We start from the raw sequence: 13,367 nt of genomic DNA, 5'->3' as shown, positions 1-13,367 counted from the left end.
TCCTTCTCACCTCTCCTCCTACTCACTCCATTGCATTCCAGCCTTCCTGGTGGCTTTTCAGTTCCTCAAACTTCCCAAGTTCCCTACTGTCTCAGGGCCTTCCCCAGCATTGCTGTTCTTTTTTGTGATTTTAGCCCATGTCCCCTGTCTTCCTCCAGTTAACAATCCAAACTCAGATGCTCCTCCCCAGAGGCAGACTCCCCTCACTCCCTAGGTTACATCAGGCTCCCCCATCGTAGGCTCTCATATTACCCTGTACTTTTCCTTCATATGCCTATTTTTGCAGATTGTAATTACACACTTGTATAGGTGGTTATTTTTGTCTGACTTCCCCCCTCAATTGTTAAGTTTCATGAGGGCAGGGACAAAGTCTATTTCACTCACCATTGTATTTCTGGCACTCACATAGTGCCAAGCACATAATAGGCCATTAGTAAATAATTGCTTTTTCCCCCATCCAATTCTCTTACCTTCCTCAACTCTGTCTAAATGTCAACTATCCTTTAGGATCTGGCTTAACTCTTCTCTAAGAAACATACCCAAGTGGGAGGATAGGAAGGCATGCGTGTTTGTGTCTGTCATGGATTGGATTGTGTCCCCCCAAAATTTGTGTATCAATTTGGCTAGGCCATGATTCCCAGTATTGTGTGATTGTCACCATTTTGTCATTGCTGTGATTTTCCTATGTGTTGTAAATCTTTTCTTTATGATGTTGATGAGATAGGATTAGCGGCAGTTATGTTAATGAGGCAGGACTCATTCTACAAGATTGGATTGTGTTTTGAGCCAAACTCTTTTTTTTTTTAATAATTTTTATTGTGCTTTAAGTGAAAGTTTACAAATCAAGTCAGTCTCTCACTCAAAAACCCATATACACCTTGCTACACACTCCCAATTATTCTTCCCCCAATGAGACAGCCTGCTCTCTCCCTCCACTCTCTCTTTTCTGTTGTGTCCTTTTCACCAGCTTCTAACCCCCTCCACCCTCTCATCTCCCCTCCAGGGAGGAAATGCCAACATAGTCTCAAGTGTCCACCTGATCCAAGAAGCTCACTCCTCACCAGCATCCCTCTCTAACCCATTGTCCAGTCCAATCCATGTCTGAAGAGTTGGCTTCAGGAATGGTTCCTTGTCCTGGGGCAACAGAAGGTCTGGGGTCCATGACCACCGGGGTCCTTCCAGTCTCATTCAGACCATTAAGTCTGGCCTTATGAGAATTTGGGGTCTGCATCCCACTGCTCTTCTGCTCCCTCAGGGGTTCTCTGTTGTGTTCCCTGTCAGGGCTGTCAGGGTTGTAGCCAGGCACCATCTAGTTCTTCTGGTCTCAGGATGATGTAGTTTCTGGTTCATGTGGCCCTTTCTGTCTCTTGCACTCGTAATCACCTTGTGCCCTTGGTGTTCTTCATTGACCTTTGCTCCAGGTGGATTGAGACCAATTGATGCATCTTAGATGGAGGCTTGCTAGCGTTTAAGACCCCAGACACCACTCTTCAAAGTGGGATGCAGAATGTTTTGTTAATAGATTTTATTATGCCAATTGACTTAGATGTCCCCTGAAACCATGGTCCCCAGACCCCTGCCCCTGCTACACTGGCCTTTGAAGCATTCAGTTTATTCAGGAAACTTCTTTGCTTTTGGTTTAGTCCAATTGTGCTGACCTCCCCTGTACTCTGTGCTGTCTTTCCCTTCACCTAAAGTAGTTCTTATCTACTATCTAATTAATGAATACCCTTCTTCCACCCTCCCTCCCTCTCCCCTCTCCTAACCACAAAAGAATGTTTTCTTCTCAGTTGAAGCTATTTCTCAAGTTCTTATAATAGTGGTCTTATACAATATTTGTCCTTTTGCAACTGACTAATTTCACTCAGCATAATGCCTTCCAGGTTCCTCCATGTTATGAAATGTTTCACAGATTCCTCACTGTTCTTTATCGATGCGTAGTATTCCATTGTGTGAATATACCATAATTTATTTATCCATTCATCTGTCGATGGGCACCTTGGTTGCTTCCATGTTTTTGCTATTGTAAACAGTGCTGCAGTAAACATGGATGTGCATATATCTGTTCGTGTAAAGGCTCTTATTTCTCTAGAATATATTCCAAGGAGTGTGATTGCTGGATCGTATGGTAGTTCTATTTCTAGCTTTTTAAGGAAGTGCCAAATCGATTTCCAAAGTGGTTGTACCATTTGACATTCCTACCAGCAGTGTAGAAGTGTTCCAATCTCTCCACAGCCTCTCCAACATTTATTATTTCGTGTTCTTTGCATTAATGCCAGCCTTGTTGGAGTGAGATGAAATCTCATTGTAGTTTTGATCTGCATTTCTCTAATGGCTAATGATCGTGAACATTTCCTCATATATCTGTTAGCTACGTGAATGTCTTCTTTAGTGGAGTATCTATTCATATCTTTTGCCCATTTTTTAATTGGGTTATTTGTCTTTTTGCAGTTGAGTTTTTGAAGTATTACGTAGATTTTAGAGATCAGGCGCTGATCAGAAAGGTCATAGCTAAAAACTTTTTCTCAGTCTGTGGGTAGTCTTTTTTACTCTTTTGGTGAAGTCTTTGGATGAGCATAAGTGTTTGATTTTTAGGAGCTCCAGTTATCTAGTTTTTCTTCTACGTTCTTCATAATGTTTTCTATAATGTTTATGCCATGTATTAGGGCTTCTAACGTTGTCACCATTTTTTCTTCCATGATTTTTATCATTTTAGATTTTATATTTAGGTCTTTGATCCATTTTGAGTTAGTTTTTGTGCATGGAGTGAGTTATGGGTCTTGTTTCATTTTTTTGCAGATGGATATCCAGTTATGCCAGCACCATTTGTTAAAAAGACTGTCTTTTCCCCATTTAACTGTTTTGGGGCCTTTGTCAAATATCAGCTGCTCATATGTGGATGGATTTATGCCTGGGTTCTCAATTCTGTCCATTGGTCCATGTATCTGTTGTTGTACCAGTACCAGGCTGTTTTGACTACTATGAGCCAATCTCTTTTGAGATATAAGAAAGAAGCAAGCAGAGAGACAAGGGGACCACATAACACCAAGAAAGCAGCACTGGGAGCAGAGTATGTCCTTTGGACCCAGGGTTTCTGCTTAGAGAAGCTCCTAGACAAAGGGGAGATTGATGACAAGGACCGTCCCCCAGAGCAGACAGAGAGAGAAAGCCTTCCCCTGGAGCTGGCACCCTGGATTTGAACTTCTAGCCAACTAGATTGTGAGAGAATAAACTTCTCTTTGTTAAAGCTATCCACTTGGTATTTCTGTTATAGCAGCACCAGACAACTAATACAATGTCTCTTTAGAAACAACCTACCCCTAAGTCCCTACAGCCGCTCCTCCCAGGGCAGCATACAGAAATCTTTTCTGTCTGCAGCCTGAGAGAACAGACTTAGGTACCCACAACTGAGGCTGTCCTGCCTCCTTGTCTGCTCCATCCTAGTCCAGTGCTGGACTGGTGAATAAATAATAAGATTTACTATTGCCAGTGTAGAGTCCACCCACCCATCTATCTCTGAAGATCTCCTAGGATCTGTCCACTTCCCTATGAGAGCGACACCATTTATTCACTCATTCTCTCATTCGTCACGGGAGGAGGTAGAGCAGAATAGAGCCCAGTACTCTTGGCTTAGTTACTTCGCCTCTTCAAGACTCATCTTTTTCATCTCTAAAATGGGGCTAATGACAGTACCTATCTGATAGAGAGCCCTGGTGGCTGCAGTGGTTAAAAGCTATGGCTGCTAACCAAAAGTTTGACAGTTCAAATCCACTGCTTGGAAACCCTATCGGGCAGTTTTACTCTGTCCTATAGGGTCACTATGAGTTGGAATCAACTCAATGGCAATGAGAAAAAAAAAAAAAAATCTCATAGGGTTGCCTTAAGAATGTGATAAAATTCTTGAAAAGGTTTAGTAGCACAATATCCAGTGTGTAACAAATGTTAGCTGCTGTTATAGCTTGACCTACAGCCTAGGCACTGGCAGAAATGTGAAGCTGAATTAGACATTACAATGTGGTAGGAAAAAGAGAGATGAAAGTGTATCTTTACCAGATAATAAAATGGAATTAGTTCTACTAGAGGAGCAAGAGGTGAAGGTGGAAGGATCTAGGTTCTCAAACACCCTGGTTTCCCTTACGGTTGTATTTTTTTGTGTGTATATGGGGGTAGGGTTTCTAGTCCCCTGTCAATCTGAATTCCTTCTTCTGTGTGAAGAGACTATAAGGAAATGATCCTAGTTCTGACTTCGGTGGTGGTGGTGGTAGTGGTGGGTGTTCTGAGAACCCCTTGTGCCTTAGCTAATCCCTCCTTCTTCTCGCAGAAGGTTCATATGGTGAGGAGATTGGGAATGAGGAGGAGGGATATTCCAAAATAAGAGATAGGTGAGCTGCACAGTTTCCATGATTCTTGTATTTTCCATTTTCTTATCCCTTTATGTCTGGTAAAGCTGCTTTTGAAATGTGGACTGATTTAGTAAGCCAAGGACCCCAAGGGAGATTGCTGTCCACATCTGGACAGAACATAACAGAGAAAACAGCACCCCTTCTTTTCCTGAGACAAGTGTGCTAGAGGCTGTGGGAATCAGTGTTCGGGGGGGTGGCTGCGGGTGGAGGGCAGAGTCAGGACTGCAGTCTCTCACTCCAGGTTTCCTGGGGCTTTGGCTGCTGTGCACCTGGGCCCCTCCAGCTGGCTGCCCTCTTCCTAGGCTGTTGCCTGAGGAGGTCTGGATGTTAGAGCCTTTCTCCACAGGATGTAACAAGATTACTCCACAGCCAAGTCCCAATCCCAGCTGTTCTTCCCCTTGAAGAGCTCCTGGTGACTCTCCTGACTTCTGTGTGTGCTACTGTGAGGAGTTCAGCCTGGAGGAGGGGCCAGAGTGCTGAGCTCTTGCAGCACTTAGGGCAGGCAAGGTCAGAGGAGCATGGAGCAGACTGCTTTACACCCCTCATCATCCCACCTGACCCCCAAACAAGTCTGCAAGGCAGGCATTATGGTTCCCATTTTACAGAGGAAGAAAGACAAACTCAGAGAGGTTAAGGGCCTTGCGTATGACATTTGCAACCAGCCATGAAGCATCAGTGAGTTCCCACTTGGATCATAAGCAGTTCTTTGCTGAAACCCTCTACTGACTGAGATAGGGTGAAACCCGAAGTCCTCTCTGACCACCTCGCTACTCCACGCCCCTCTACGTCCTGTTCACTCTGCTCCAGCCACACAAGCCTTTTGCTATTTACTCCTTGAACATGACAGATGACAGGTATGTTCCCGTGTTCCCACCTTACAGCCATTGTTCTAGCTGTTTTCTTTGCCTGAAACTGAAACGCTCTTCCCTCATTCCTCACCTCCAAGTCTTTTCTCAAATCTTATTACCTCATTGAGGCTTACACAGACAGCCTTTAAATTCGGCAAACTGTCTCCCACTCTGCCTTACTTTTTTACCTTTCAATACTTATTACTTTTCAACATACTCTATGATTTAGTTATTTATTATGCTTGTTTGTCTCTCTTCCAGCCGTAGAATGGAATCTCTAAAAAGGCAGAGCTTCTTGCTTTCAGGTCATTATCTTGTTCTCTGACCTGACGTGTCTGCAGTCTTTAGAACAGTGCCTGGTGCTTCGTAGGTGCTCACGAAGTTTGTGTTGGATGAAGGGATGAATGAATGACTACTGAGATTTAAGACGGTGTACTGGAAAACCCTGGGCTGATGTGGGCTCTTCCTGATAGGTAGAGGGTGAGAGAAGGAATCCATTCACAGAGTGTCTAGTCATGTGTCCCGGATGGCAGCGGGGAGTTCAAGGGCTTCCGAGGCGGCGTACAAGAACTACATTTCCCGTGAAGCTCTGGGCCCAGCGGGGCCGCGGGTGCTGCCGGGAAGAGCATACGTGTGGGAAACCAGGTCCGGTGCTGCGAGGATGGCGGTTCAACGAGGTGAGGTGTTGGCCGAGGTGCCGGCTAGTGTGGGGGTGTCCTGTGGAACCTTCCCGGCTTCATCTGCCAGGTCGAACCCACCCCATGGGGCTCTGCTGAAAGATAAATGGGTGCCAGACAGGGGTGGGAGCACCTGCTACGGGGATGGAGCAGTTAGTGCAGCCCCAAGGGAGGATCTCGGGGGAGGGGGCTCTGCTGTCCGCACGTCTGCGCGTGGGTCACTTCGAGACGGGGTGCCGTGGGATGGGTACCTCACGTTTTCTCCCCGTCACCTCAAGGTAGTTGGCAGCTTCAAGTCTGCAGAAGATTCTTACTGCCCGTTTTACAGAGGGGAATATTGAGGCCTGCAGAGCAGGCCTTAACCTACCAACTTACGACTCCGTCCCCAGTCAGAGGAGCCCTGGTGGCTCAGTGGTTAACCGAAAGATCGGTGGTTCGCCGGAGCAAGATGTGGCAGTCTGCTTCCTGAAGATTTACAGCCTTGGAAACGCTATGGGACAGTTCGCCTCTGTCCTACGGGGTTGCTATGAGTCGAAATAGACTCAGTGGCAGTGGTTTTGGTTTGGTCTCCAATCAGAACTCTCAGCTCATTGCCAGTACTCTAGGGTTAGACCTGACAAGTGAAGTTGAAACTGACCCTCTCTCTGTCCCCAGTGTTTGCACTCTCCTGTGTGGTGCAGCAGTATGCCTGGGGGAAGTTGGGGTCCAACAGTGAAGTGGCCCTACTGCTGGCCAGCAGTGATCCACTGGCCCAGATCTCAGAGGACAAGCCATATGCAGAGGTGAGACTTGGACTGTATTTCAACCCACCACACCCTCAGAAGAGACTCTTCTGCTCAAAGAGCCTGAGGCAGGCCATATGGATCAGCTGCGAGGGCAGCAAGGTGGAGGGGCCCCTCTTAGCTCTTCAAATCAGTGCACGTTGATGGACCTAGATGGTGGGACCAAAAAAAGAGAGATTTTGATATAATGGGTTGGGATTTCCAGTACCCTTCTTCCCCCAAGAACTCTCAGAACTCTTAGTACTTACTGAATTGTAATTCAGCCTGGGGGCACACTCTTTGCCAATTAAAAGTTTTCTTTGACTAATTTTTGCAGTTTTATTAATCTGAAATATGTATTTCTCCTGCCCATTTAGTAGGAAAACAGCCAAGGCATGGGAAAGAAAGCTTTAGCCTCTGCTTCTGAGACTGGAATAAATGAATGTTAACCTCTCTCAGAGCTATGTGAGAGTCACAGCTCTTCAGTGACCTTGACAGTACAGGTGTCATTCTCTTCATGGGACAGAGGAGGAAACTGAAGCCCAGAGAAGGGCAATAACTAGCCCAAGGGTCCACAGCTGGTTAGAGGCAGAGCCTGGACTAGAGCCTGGCTTTCCTGACTCCTCGTGTTTGCGGGTCTACTGCCTTCTGTAAGTTGATGATGGCGTGAGCATAAACACCCAGTCCTGGGGGTCTGTCCCAGGACTTGAATGCCCTGTGGAGAGCATGGGGGTAACTGGGATTAGGCAGGCAGCCTGGTGGCGCCAGGTTCTTCTGCATTTCTCCCAAGTTTTCTGTCTTTCCAGCTGTGGATGGGAACCCACCCCCGGGGGGATGCCAAGATCCTTGACAACCACATCTCACAGAAGACCCTAGGCCAGTGGATTGCTGAGAACCAGGACTCGTTGGGGTCAAAGGTCAAGGACACTTTTAATGGCCAGCTGCCCTTCCTCTTCAAAGTGCTTTCCGTTAAAACGGCCCTGTCCATTCAGGCACATCCTAATAAGGTACAGGATTGGGGCAGGGTAGAGAGGTGAGGGTAGAGAAACGCTTGTCAAGGACCTCCCATGGCTTTCACTGATGTTTTTATACCACCCATGCCAGGCTCTAGCCCAAAGCTAAATCCAAACCTGACAACTCCCAATTTAGCTCTACAAGGCCAGTTGCTAGGTGACATATGCTGGGCAGCTGGGTCTAAGTTGACAGCTGACCAGCCTGTACGTGGGAAGCTTCTCTAAGCCCTTTCCTAGGCAGCTCGTTCTGAGCTCTCCTCACTCAACCCAGGTTTGTTAATACATACCTGCCATCTTCCCATCTGGCTATCGGCGAGAGTTACCTTCTAGGGCAGTGCCGGTACCCTAGCTGTTGCCTCAGCCCTATCCCTGTGGAGCCTTCTGCACAAACACTGAGTCACCACCTAAGCAATTATGTGTCCAAACCCCTCATTTCTAGATGGGAAAAGACCTGGAAAGGAGAGATTTGTCCAAAGTCACACAGCTTATGTCAGAGCTTGGCCTGGTGTCTGGGTTTCCTGATTCGCAGGCCAGGCCTCTTAAAGTCAGCCCCAGCTCTCCCTGTCCTGGGTTGCCTGAACCCCAAATTTCCCCATCATGCCTTGACTAAGCCTGGGTTCATTGCCAGGGCCAGGAAGCCACTGCCATCTGGCGAGTGGGGAGAGTGGTGAGCAGGGGCTGGGTAGGACTCGTGTTCCTGCTAGGTGATGCTTCACCCCAGCCATCCTCCTCTTCCCCTGGTCACCCCACAGGAGCTGGCAGAGAAGCTGCACCTCCAGGCTCCAGAGCACTACCCCGATGCCAACCACAAGCCGGAGATGGCCATTGCCCTCACCTCCTTCCAGGGCTTGTGTGGCTTCCGGCCAGTTGAGGAGATTGTGACCTTTCTGAAGAGTAAGGTTGGGCAAAATGCTGAGGATGTGCTTATTGGGTCTCTTATATGTGGGGAGTGGGAATGATAGCAGAGAACAGGCTGCATGTCACAGGAACTGAGCAGCAGGTTGGCCTCAGAGCAATTCTCAGAGCCAGTGGGACAGGCTTGGATGTTGTCACCTAGGGCTAGTGGTGAGCCGTCAGTTTCATTAGCAGTGCCTGGCTCCTTGGGCTTGTGATGGGCTAGGGTTGAGGTGGAGAGGCCTCCTCCAACTCCCCACTTCTGCCAATTCCATCTTGCCATTCCTGATATGAGCCTGGGCCTGGCCTTCCTGCAGAGGTGCCTGAGTTCCAGTTTCTGGTTGGAGATAATGCAGTGACAGAGCTGAAGCAGAGTATGAGCCATGACTCCCGGGCTGTGGCCTCCGCTCTGCAGAACTGTTTCTCCCACTTGATGAAGAGCGAGAAGAAGGTGGTAGCAGAGCAGCTCAACCTGTTGGTGAAGCGGATCTCCCAGCAAGGTAGGCATGGTTGTAGGCCTGGGGAAGAGGGGTGCAAAGCCCCATCCTGGGCACCCTGGTATAGACAGACATTAAGCTATGGAGACAGTGTTCTCAACCCTGTTGTCCAAGTGGGACACTAAATTGGGCCTGATGTAGATGGCCTGTGGCGACTTAGCATTTCTTTCCCAGTCTTTGTGGAGCAGGGCACTAAGTTGAGTGCTGTCTCCTAACTGGTCATTTTCTCTAGATGGTTGGAGGTAGCCTGGCCTAGAAGACTGTTAAGATGCTTCCACCTAGGGATTCTGAGATCTTCCTCAGCCCTGTGGCTGCACCCAGTAGATGGACTTGTGTTTTGGGGCTAGAAAGCATGAAGAGAACAAGGGAGGTCCTTCCTCCTCCAAAGGCCTGATGCCCAGAGTTCTCAATTATTAGATCTTTCCTTGAATACCTACTATTTGTCCAGCCTTGTGCTAAGGAGAATTTAGCAAATGACCATGGTGGGTGTGGTCCTGGCATCTTTGGGTTGGGGGCTCAACATAGGCAGTGAGAAACATAAGGCAGAACCAACTCTCAGCTTTGAGATGATGTGGTCCAGAGGATGGGTCTCAGCTCTTTAGCCTGGCAGCCCAAGCCCCTTCTCCAGATGGCCCCACAGGTCTTTTCTGGTTCTATCTTGAGTTTTCCCTACCACCTCTGAGCCACAAGGAACTGTTTATTTTACCCAAATTTGCCCTGTATGTTTATTTTGGAGATTTCTCTGCTTGCATGCCTTTCCCATAGGGCTTATTGTACTCACGGCAGAACTGATACTCCTGCCCTAAGCTCCCATAACACCCTGTTCATAGGTCGGGTATAGCCCTTGGCACCTATGAGTCTGTGTCACGATGTCTACACTTGTTAAACTGGGTTTTTCTCCAGGCCAGTGACCTGTGTCCGCAGTCTTTATGTGTGTCTCCAATGCTTGGCAGAGTAGGCATTCAGCAAGTCTGTGTATGAAGACTCAGACCAGCCCTCCAGCCCATCAGCTGGTTTCTTCATTGCACCCCTCATACACTGCTTTTACTTACAAATACCCTTCCTGCTTCTCTGCACATTCAAGAAGACCCAGCTCACTCCTACCTCCTCCAAGAAGTCTTCCCTCCCAACTCTAGTCCAGGCAGAGCCCATCTGTCCATGGGCAGTCTCCAGGACACATTTTGGCCCTTTGCATGCTCCACTTCGTGGTATCTAGGGTGGCCAAACATCCCAGTTTGCCTGGGACTGAGGAACTTCCTGAGACATGGGACTTTCATGGTAAAACCAGTAAAGTCCTGGGCTAACCAGGACAGTTGGCTATATGTATCTCTTTTGGGTTATCTCTCTAACTAGATTTTAAGCTCCTATGACAGTGGTTCTCAACCAGAGGTGAGTTTGGCTCCAGGGAACATTTGGCAATTATCTGGAGACATTTTTGGTTGTTACAGCTGCTACTGGTATCTTATGGATAGAGGCCAGGGATGCTGCTAGACATCCTTCAATGCCCAGAACAGCCCCCAGCAATAATTATCCAGACCAAAATGTCATTAGTGCCAAGGTTGAGAAACCCTCAAAGGCCATACTCTGGCCCTCTTGGTACTCAGTATAGTCCTGGGCACATAACAGTCAAGATGTGGTAGGGAGAATGGCATTTTTGTGGCCTGAAATATCAAGGAAAGCTGGACCTCATGGGGCTGGGGATGTGCCTAGGACAGGCCCACCATGCTCCTGGATCTGTGCAGGCAGGAACTCTTCCCTAGGGTTCCTGGTCAAGGCAGGACTATGAACACAACTGACTGTTCCTGAGTGGCCTGTGGGTGCTTTGTGACCTTAGTGGCTGCTGGAAACAACATGGAAGACATCTATGGAGAGCTCTTGCTGGAGCTGCACCAGCAGTACCCAGGGGATATCGGTTGCTTTGCCATCTACTTCCTGAACCTGCTTACCTTGAAGCCGGGGGAGGCCATGTTTCTGGAGGCCAATGTGCCCCATGCCTACCTGAAAGGAGGTGAGCCACATTTCAGCGGTGAGCCCCACTACATCCCCTTCAGGCCTTGTTTCCCCATATGGACAAAAGAGTGGTTGAGGAGACGTTTTTCTAAGGGTCCGGCCAGCTCTGACCCCCTAGGGTTCCTGGGGTCAGCATGGGAATGGCCAGCAGGATGCTGCTGAATGCTAGGTTGGTGTTGGACACTGCTTGAATCCTCACACCAACCTAGTGAGGTCACGATACTCGATGTTAAGGCTAATAAGTGTACATACCCATTGCTGTTGAGTCAATTCCCATTAATAGGGACTCTATAGGACAGAGTTAGAACCGCCCCGTAGGGTTTCCAAGGCTATAATCTTTACAGAAGCAGACTGCCACATCTTCCTCCTGCAGAGTGGCTCGTGGGTTCAAACCACTGACCTTTTGTTTAGCAACTGAGTGCTTTAACCACTGTGCCACCAGGGCTCCTTCTAATAAGTGTAGGAATCACAATTTGAATCCAGGCTATGCTGGGTTCAAGGCTGGAGATCATTCCCTGCATTACACTGCCTTTGCATGTCTCTCATTTACCTAGAGATTTTTAATATTAAACTGAGCATGTTGCCATAGAAGGGTGTCCCATTTTGACACTTGGCTACTTATGTACTCACGCACAGTATTTCATGGTAGAAGTGGGAGAAGAAAGAGCTGGGAAGGTACAGGGCCGTTCCAAGGGCTAACGTGACTTCCCTTGACTATAGCGGGTAACCTGTTACCTATTTTTGTATGATATCTTTCTTGGCCTCTTTTCCCAGAAAGAATGCAAATTAACACAGCATTTTTACCTAACTCTTCGGGGCTTCATGGAGCTCACGTTAAAAGGCCCAGCCCCTGAGGGCCAAGCTCTAAGGCATACTTTATCAGCTTAGCCCATATCAGCTGCTTGTCCCCAGACTGCGTGGAGTGCATGGCGTGTTCAGACAACACAGTGCGTGCCGGCCTGACACCCAAGTTCATTGATGTGCCAACTCTGTGTGAAATGCTCAACTACACCCCCAGTCCCAGCACGGACAGGCTCTTTCCCCCAACACGGAGTCAGGAAGACCCTTACCTCTCCATCTATGACCCCCCTGTGCCAGACTTCACTGTTATGAAGATCGAGGTGAGTGCGTGGCCATGGTAGGTGGCCTTTGTGTGGCACGAGGAACCCTGGCAAAGGTCACAATGTGGAGTATACCTGGGCTGGCAGCACCTGGGGCTAGGTTTCCCTTTTGTCAAGTTCACGTGCTAGCTGGTGGCCCCGGGGGTCTGCCCACTCCTTTGTATCAGGAAACTGGCCTGGCCTCCTTGCTGCCAAGGCCCTGAGCAGTGGGGGAGAGAGTGGCAGAGCTGTCCCGCTCAATGCCCTGGGGTTGGCCTGGGCCTCTATGAGCTGAAGGGAGCAGTCTGTGTTGCACCATTCTATTCTTTCTTCCTGCCCAGGTCCCTGGCTCTGTCACTGAATACAAGGTCTTGTCATTGGACTCTGCCAGCATCCTCCTGATGGTGCAGGGGACAGTCACAGCCAGCACGCCCACAGGCCAGGCACCCATCCCCCTGCAGCGTGGTGGGGTGCTCTTCATTGGGGCCAACGAGAGTGTCTCACTGAAGCTTACTGTGCCTAAGGACCTGCTGATATTCCGAGCCTGCTGTTTGCTATAGAGGCTATAGCCTCTGCAGTTGCCCTAGATGTAGGCCAGCCTCACCTCCTCAGGCCCAGCCTAAACCCCTTCCCTGCTCTGGACTCTTCAGGTACACCCTGGAAGGTCTGGGGAAGAAAACAATCACACAGAGGAATGAGCTAGAAGGTAATGACTCTGAGCAACCCCAGGTTGAACCATCCTCTTTGGAAGACTAAGGACCAACGCTCCTCACACCTGAGCCAGGCTCGCCTATGACCGACATTAGCATCACCCAGAGCAAGAGGCTAGGTAATTACTATCTGCGAGCAGGGCTCTGGCTGTGGGACTGCCTGCTTCCTCAGCGGAAGAGAAGGCAGGCAGGAAGGCCTGTGGACTGACGTTGCTCATCCTCATCCTCTTACTGTGTCAAAGCAATTAAAGATCCCGTGTTGTGGCTGCGGGGTGACGAGCTGTCGGCCTCTGATGTTCCAGTCCCTGAAGTGAGCTGAAAGCCCTCCCTGCATGTTTCATTTCCGCTTTCTTCCTGCTTCAAAAAGCTCCCTGAGAGCAGGCAAGCTAGACTCCAGAATCCTTTTATTAGGAAGGAGTGGGAGGGGAGGAGGCCAGCTTCAGCCTCAGGTGGA

The 13,367-nt window shown here is 48.7% G+C and overlaps 1 protein-coding gene across 2 annotated transcripts; it reads left to right on the top strand.

The window, feature by feature from the left end:
• Positions 1-5,840: 5,840 nt before the first annotated feature.
• On the top strand, positions 5,841-13,194 carry MPI (mannose phosphate isomerase). Of its 2 annotated transcripts, XM_010593757.3 has the most exons (8): positions 5,841-5,928; positions 6,583-6,710; positions 7,496-7,696; positions 8,455-8,596; positions 8,914-9,096; positions 10,928-11,101; positions 12,016-12,224; positions 12,545-13,194. In XM_010593757.3, the coding sequence occupies exons 1-8, from the start codon at positions 5,913-5,915 to the stop codon at positions 12,761-12,763; spliced, it is 1,272 nt and encodes a 423-aa protein (XP_010592059.3). In that variant the 5' UTR covers positions 5,841-5,912; the 3' UTR covers positions 12,764-13,194. The 2 variants fall into 2 exon arrangements, with proteins under 2 accessions (XP_010592059.3, XP_064123332.1); XM_064267262.1 differs by lacking the exons at positions 5,841-5,928; positions 12,016-12,224 and having other exon boundaries at positions 6,547-6,710; positions 12,545-12,691.
• Positions 13,195-13,367: the final 173 nt, after the last annotated feature.

The sequence above is a fragment of the Loxodonta africana genome, chromosome 13, assembly GCF_030014295.1.
Source record: "Loxodonta africana isolate mLoxAfr1 chromosome 13, mLoxAfr1.hap2, whole genome shotgun sequence".
Taxonomy (NCBI): Eukaryota; Metazoa; Chordata; class Mammalia; order Proboscidea; family Elephantidae; genus Loxodonta; species Loxodonta africana.
This window is presented reverse-complemented; position numbering and strand designations above follow the sequence as displayed.